Source organism: Rhinopithecus roxellana, chromosome 13 (assembly GCF_007565055.1).
Source record: "Rhinopithecus roxellana isolate Shanxi Qingling chromosome 13, ASM756505v1, whole genome shotgun sequence".
In the NCBI taxonomy this organism is placed as follows: Eukaryota; Metazoa; Chordata; class Mammalia; order Primates; family Cercopithecidae; genus Rhinopithecus; species Rhinopithecus roxellana.
The window spans coordinates 16,287,786-16,295,239 of NC_044561.1; the positions used below are offsets into that span (position 1 = coordinate 16,287,786).

The 7,454-nt window shown below is 42.7% G+C and overlaps 1 protein-coding gene across 1 annotated transcript; it reads left to right on the top strand.

Annotated features, from left to right (window-relative positions):
* Positions 1-2,660: 2,660 nt before the first annotated feature.
* On the top strand, positions 2,661-5,703 carry LOC104672182 (ret finger protein-like 3). Its single transcript, XM_010375920.2, has 2 exons — positions 2,661-3,250; positions 4,786-5,703. Exons 1-2 carry the CDS (start codon positions 2,878-2,880, stop codon positions 5,397-5,399), a joined length of 987 nt encoding a protein of 328 aa, XP_010374222.2. The 5' UTR covers positions 2,661-2,877; the 3' UTR covers positions 5,400-5,703.
* Positions 5,704-7,454: the final 1,751 nt, after the last annotated feature.

A 7,454-nucleotide genomic window follows, 5' to 3' on the forward strand; every position in this document is an offset into this window, starting at 1 on the left:
GTTTAGGTAAATATGGTTACTTGTACATGCTTGCGTATTTTCAAAAAGCTAAGAGGATTCTGAAGGCTCCCATCACAAAGAAATAATAAATGTTGGCCAGGCATGGTGACTCACTCCTGTAATCCCAGCACTTTGGGAGGCCAAGGCAGGCGGGTTACCTGAGGTCAGGAGTTCGAGACCAGCCTAGCCAAAATGGTAAAACCCCATTTCTACTAAAAATACAAAAAAAAAAAAAAAAAATAGCCAGGCATGGTGGCACATACCTGTAATCCCAGCTACTCAGGAGGCTGAGGCAGGAGAATTCCTTGAGCCCAGGAGCCAGATGTTGCAGTGAGCCAAGTTCATGCCACTGCACTCCAGCCTGGCCGACAGAGCAAGACTCTGTCTCAAAAAAAAAAAAAAAGGCCGGGCGCGGTGGCTCAAGCCTGTAATCCCAGCACTTTGGGAGGCCGAGACGGGCGGATCACAAGGTCAGGAGATCGAGACCATCCTGGCTAACATGGTGAAACCCCGTCTCTACTAAAAAATACAAAAAAAAAAAAACTAGCTGGGCGAGGTGGTGGGCGCCTATAGTCCCAGCTACTCGGGAGGCTGAGGCAGGAGAATGGCGTAAACCCGGGAGGCAGAGCTTGTAGTGAGCGGAGATCCAGCCACTAAACTCCAGCCTGGGTGACAGAGCAAGACTCCGTCTCAAAAAAAAAAAAAAAAAAAATGTTTAGAGTGTGCTAATTATCCTGATTTGATTTTTACACACTTTATGCATGTATCAAAATATTACTGTGTGCCATAAATATGTACAATTGTTACACGTCAACTGAAAGTAAAGAGAAAAAAAAGTAAACCAAAACAAGACCTGAGTGTCTCAGAGTCCTCTAATCCCATGACGGATATTTAAAGCTGACCAAAATTAGGTCTTTATATTTAATTATGCAAAAAGAGAAAATTCCTTTAATATGTGTCAAAGGGGATAGGGAAAATAATAAGATTATATTCAAATTATTTGAAATTTGAAAACAAAGCAGTAAAGATCCCACTACACAGAAAGGCATGAAAAGGAAAGAAGCGGGGTTGATTCAAATGGAAGAAAGCACAGCTCACATCGCGGGTAGCAATTTCTATTTGAGAACACAAGTTTCACCAGAAAATCATCTTTTTTTTTTTTAATTGTGGTTTTTATCCTAACACTCTCTGAAGTACTCAAGGTCCAAGAAGCTTAAGGTTCATTTGTCAAGATAGTAATTATCCAATTTTTTCCTAAGAATTATGAAATTTTTTCAAAACCAGAAATAAACCAATGGAAATAAAAAAAAAAAAATACCTAGAATTTCCTCAATGGGATGCATGCCCTTATTACCTTTGAGTCTGATGTATATGAATTTAAACCACTTTGTAAAATTGCAAGTCCAATCATACTTAATACTTTAGGATTCCAAGCAAAGCTTGAAGCCTACAACATATTACAGGAATTATCTTTACTGACAACTGGTAGAAACATCTCTAAAATAAGCTTTTGAAGTTAGTACATTAAGCCTAACTTAATATAAAGGTAATTTAATCTTACCTTCACAGGAAAGAAAAATACACTCTCAGGATGAAGGATTTACTAAAGTTACAATTAGCTGGAGATATATCACCAATAAAAACCTAATTCCCTGTTATAATTAAATCAAAGCCTCATTAGGCTAGAGGGCGTGGCAGGGTGTGACCCAGTGGGAGGTGGGAATCTCACCAATAAAAGGCCCTCCTGTGCCCCTTCCCCACAAGACCTGAGCTCCTGGTGGAAGCAGCTGGAGGACAGAGGAGCTTCCAGCAGAAGAGGTGAGTCCATGCCTGTGTGTGTTTTTCCTCCTTAGATGTCTAGAAATGGGGATTATGACTTGGGGGAATGAATGAGAGAAATTTGTAATTAATGAATTCAACAAAGGCTGTCTGAGCGCTGCCTCAGAGTTGAAAACCAGTCACCCTGGATCCCCAGTATAGGAGTGGTGGCAGTCAATTTGGTATTAATTTCCAAGGCTGGAGAAGGATGTAATTTTTTTTTTTTTTTTTTTTTTGGTGAGACAGGGTCTTAACTCTGTTGTCCAGGTTGGAGAGACCTGATGTGGTCTCTGCTCACTGCTAATTTTTGTATTATTTGTAGAGACGGGGTCTTCCTGTGTTGCCCAGACTGGTCTCAAACTCCTGGGCTCAAGGGATCTTCCTGCCTCGGCCTTGCAAAGTGCTGGGATTACAGATGTGAGCTACCGCATCCAGCCCCTCTTTCCCTTTTTTTTTTTTTTTTTTTTTGAGATGGTGTCTCACTCTGGCCCAGGCCGGAGTGCAATGGCACAATCTCGGCTCACTGCAACCTCTGCCTCCCAGGTTCAAGCGATTCTCCTGCCTCAGCCTCCCAAGTATCTGGGATTATAGGCGTCTGCCACCGTGCCTGGCTAATTCTTTTGTATTTTCAGTAGAGATGGCGTTTCACCATGTTGATCAGGCTGGTCTCAAACTTTTGATGGCCTCAGATGATCCACCCACCTCGGCCTCCCAAAGTGCTGAGATTACAGGCACGCCTGGCCTCCCAACCACTAATTCTTATGTTCATCAATCAGTCTCTTGCTCGGGCTGCCCTAGGAGGAGGTGAAGTGACCCCAGCTCTCTGCTCCTCACACGGGTGCTGTCACTGGCTCAGGCTCAGCTGCTGGGTCCCCAGGAGAATGAACCCTTCCTCCACCTCAGCTCAGAGCACAGTGATGACTGGTGACTTCCTTCCCAGTAGAACTTCAGCTCTCTGAAGGCGGGGGCGGGGCGGGGCCGGGGAGTGGATGTGGTTGAGTGTTTGTACTCATGGCCTTGTTCTAGGAGTGACAAAGCTGGAACACAATACCTGTATGCATGAAAAGGTTGTCACTTGTCACAACTAACAGGCTTTCATGTCATGGAAATTTTCTTCCCTTGTGCACTTTTCCCCTGGCAGTGGACATGGCTGCACTCTTCCAAGAAGCAAGCAGCTGTCCCGTCTGCTCAGACTATCTAGAAAAACCAATGTCCCTGGAGTGTGGATGCAGCGTCTGCCTCAAGTGCATCAACTCACTGCAGAAGGAGCCGAATGGGGAGGGTCTACTTTGCTATTGCTGTTCTGTGGTCTCTCAGAAGGACAAAGTCAGGCCCAATCGGCAGCTAGAGAGGCTGGTTTCCCACATCAAGGAACTGGAGCCCAAGCTGAAGAAGATTCTACAGATGAACCCAAGGATGCGCAAGTTCCAAGGTAAGGAATCTGTATATCCTGCCACCTTCCCACGACCAGACCAGGAAAAATCATCTGTGCAATTGGCCCCCCATCGCATATGGGGATTAGCTGCTGTCTGGCATCTAAAATTGAGATGCTTCTTCATCATCAGATTCGCAGCCCTGACAACACACAGAATCACCTGGTGATCTCAAAAACAAAAACAAACAAAAACCCGATGTCTATGTCGTGGGTTAGACAAGGGATTCTCTAAACTTAGTGTGCTTAAATTACCTGGAAATCTTGTTAAAAGGCAGATTCTGAACTAGGAGGTCTCAGGATTGTTCCCACTGGCTTATGGACTTTGCTAAGTAGCAAAAACATAGAGCAACTGAATTTGAATTTCTCTTTAGCAAAGGTTCCAGGACTCTGACATTAAAATGGGCCTGGTAATTCTAATGCACAGTGAATATTGGCATCCATTGCACCAAACAACCTCACCCCAGGGTTGGGAAGAGTTTGGAATGGAGCACCTATGGTTTCTGTGACTGTGGGGAGAGCTGCAGACGCTGGTCTCCTCATCCACACGCCATGGGCTTCAACAGGGGTCCTGGCTACAGAAAATACTATCACTCTCCATAACTCTGGAGAAAAGGGACATTTAAATGAACAGATTATGGTCAGCCTGGGCAAAGAATTACACCTATAAATGGTGGTGGGCCCCTATGATGTCCCTGACACTAGTAGCTTCTGCCCTGACATGATCTCTACTCCTCCACCTACCAATACCTGACTGTCTCTCTGCTGAAATATGGAGGACACATTCACCTTGGCCAAGTCATGTTTGGAACCATCTTCCTCCTTCCTTGCCTATGTTCATTCATTTCATTCCCTAATTCACCATCAAACAGCAATCAATCCCCTCAAGTCTTACTGTAATCTATAAAATCTATATTGGTGATCATATCAGTTTTTTGACTTGAAGGATTATATGTTCTGTAGATTTCTTTTTCTGAATGTTCTGGACAATTAATTTTCTCTAGGCCAGATCACACTGCCTCCTTCCTCTGTCATCACACTGTCCGCTGCAGAGATGTCCCATCTGCTGTCAGAACTGTGCACAATTAATTTGTTTACAAACATGGAAAACAAAGGCCTGGGATCATGCTCTAGATACTATTTAAATTGAAGCAATAAAACATGGAAACAAATATCATTTAATATCAACCACTTGCATTGTCTTATTATTTATTTGTTCCTGCATCAAGGTGGTAGAAAGGGGGTCATGGCGTCTGCCTTCAGAGACCCTCCGCTCTAAATGAAGAAAAGTCCAATGAAGCAAACACGTGACATAAAGTCAAATAAGAATTGCTACTGCGAATAAGAGTCGGGCATTGCTACAAAGCATACCTGTGAGAATTTGAACCTAGTCAAGGAAGTTGCCTCATGAAGTTTTGATTTTGGGGGAGAATTAAAGAAACTAAAGTCAAGAGATATTTGGGCCTTTGAAGTAGAGGAGACACATGGGGTGGGCTTCTGTCCATTTGCTGAGCAACCTTTTTTCCTTTTCACAGTGGATATGACCTTGGATGCCAACACAGCCAACAACTTCCTCCTCATTTCTGACGACCTCAGGAGCGTCCGAAGTGGGCGCATCAGACAGAATTGGCCAGACCTTGCTGAGAGATTTGACTTCTCCGTTTGTGTCCTGGGCTCCTCTTGCTTTACCTGTGGCCGCCACTACTGGGAGGTAGACGTGGGAACAAGCACAGAATGGGACCTGGGAGTCTGCAGAGAATCTGTTCACCGCAAAGGGAAGATCCAGCTGACCACAGAGCGTGGATTCTGGACTGTGAGTTTGAGAACTGGAAGCCACCTCTCTGCCAGCACGGTGCCGCCAACTTTCCTCTTCATAGATGGCAAGCTACAGCGAGTGGGGATTTTTCTGGATATGGGCATGCAGAACGTTTCCTTTTTTGATGCTGAAGGTGGTTCCCATGTATATACATTCAGGAGAGTCTCTGCTGAGGAGCCACTGCGCCCATTTTTGGCTCCTTCAATTCCACCTAATGGTGATCAGGGTGTCTTCAGTATCTGTCCTGTGATGAACCCAGGCACTACTGATGCTCCGGTCCATCCTGGGGAGGCCAAACAAACCCCCACTGCAAAAAAACAAAAAACAGGGTAAGAAAATTACTTGGGTGGGTAGACTTGGGAACTTTCTACTTGGTAAAAGCATTATACAAAGTCATACGAGAAAAATACGGGACATGTCATGATTGTACTTAATCTAATTTGATTAGATTATAAATTGAGTCCTAAGTATTAATTATTGCCACCATCTAACTCATTGAGTCTTATGTTCACATCTTGTTTCCTATAGAAATGTCCTGTATTCTGGGATCAATTTCCAAATGCTTTACTTTTTTATTTCTGTAAGTTCAAATTAGTGTATTATAGAAGTTATGAGTTAAATAAACATTGGAATATCACCTAATGGATTATGTGATTTTCCTTCCTCAGCCTTCTGAGTAGCTAGGATTACAGGCACTCACCATCAACCCCAGCTAATTTTTTGTATTTTTAGTAGACAGAGGGTTTCACCATGTGGCCAGGCTGGTCTCGAACTCTTGACCTCATGATTCACCTGCATCAGCCTCCCAAAGTGCTGGGATTGCAGGCGTGAGCCACCGCACCCAGCTGGATTATGTGATTTTCTAAATGATAGGAGTGCACTAGATTTTATTCATAGTAAAAGCATGAGTGTGTGTGTAGCATGTGTGGTGCAATGTGTGTGTATTTGCAACAGAGAGCTGGATAAATGCCTCTGTCCTATCCAGAACTGAAAAGACAAGTTGTCGCCATCATTGCTCAGTGTGGCTAAGATTTTCCTGGATGTGCGTTCATCTACATTAACAATGATAATTCCCCCAATTAATTATTGTAATTATTAATTGTAATTGTTACAATTAATAAATATACAGGCTAACAAAGCAAAAAAGATAACACACATTATTAATACCAGAAATAAAAGAGGGGCCATGTCTACCAAACTGTTGAGCATTAAAAGGATAATCTGGGACTATTTATGAATGACTCTATTCCCGCAGTCTGTTAACCTAGGTGAAATGTATCAATTCCTTGAGAGACATAATCTTCCCAAGGTCACACTAGAAACAGACCATCTGAACTGCCTCTGCCTGTTAATTGAATTAACATTAAGAACTTTCCAAAAAAGACAACACCAGAACCAAATGATTTCTCATATGAAATCCACCAAATTCTTACGAATCCGAACAGATTTTCACAATATAATCCAAAAATTGTGCTCTTAGGTACGTACCCAGTTGAGATGAAAAGTTATGTCCACACAAAGCCTGCACAGGAATGTTTACAGCAGCTTTATCTATAACCACCGAAACTAGAAGCGAGATGTTCAAGAGGTGAATGAAAAAAATAATCATCCATAAAACACAATATTATTCTGTGATTTAAAGGAGTTCTCCATCAAGGCATAGAAAAGACAATGGCATGAATCAGAAAGACTGTGAGGGCATGGCTTCAAGTGGATGAGACCGTACAGAAAGGCAGCAGAGCAGGGTGACTTTAAGTATATTGATTAGTGAAGTAAGTTCATCTGAAAAAAGCTACATAATACTGGGTTGGTGCAAAAGTAATTGTGCTTTTTGGCATTAAAAGAATGGGGAAACCACAATTACTTTTGCACCACCCTAATATATGACTCCAACTATATGACATTCTGGAAAAGGCAAAACCAAGGGGACGGTAAAAATATCAGTAGTTGGCAAGATTTCTGGAGAAAGAGGACAGAGATTCATAAGTAAAGAAGAGGGAAGTTTTGGAGCAGTGACAGTATTCCTTATGAGATCAAAATGGTAAACATAACATGGTAAATATTTCACAATTCATAGAACTGTGTAACAGGAAGAAAGAACACTATGTGAATGGTAGACTTTAGATACGAATGTATCAATATTTGCCCATTAATTTTAGCAACTACAACACGGTAATGTAAGATGGGAAAGTTAGGTGGAATTATAAGGTAGGGTGAGAGAATAGAATAATACAGGAACTTTGTATATCACACGCTCAATCTTTTTTTTTTTTTTTTTTTTGAGATGGAGTCTCGCTCTGTCGCCCAGGCTGGAGTGCAGTGGCAGGATCTCAGCTCACTGCAAGCTCCACCTCCCGGGTCCACGCCATTCTCCTGCCTCAGCCTCCC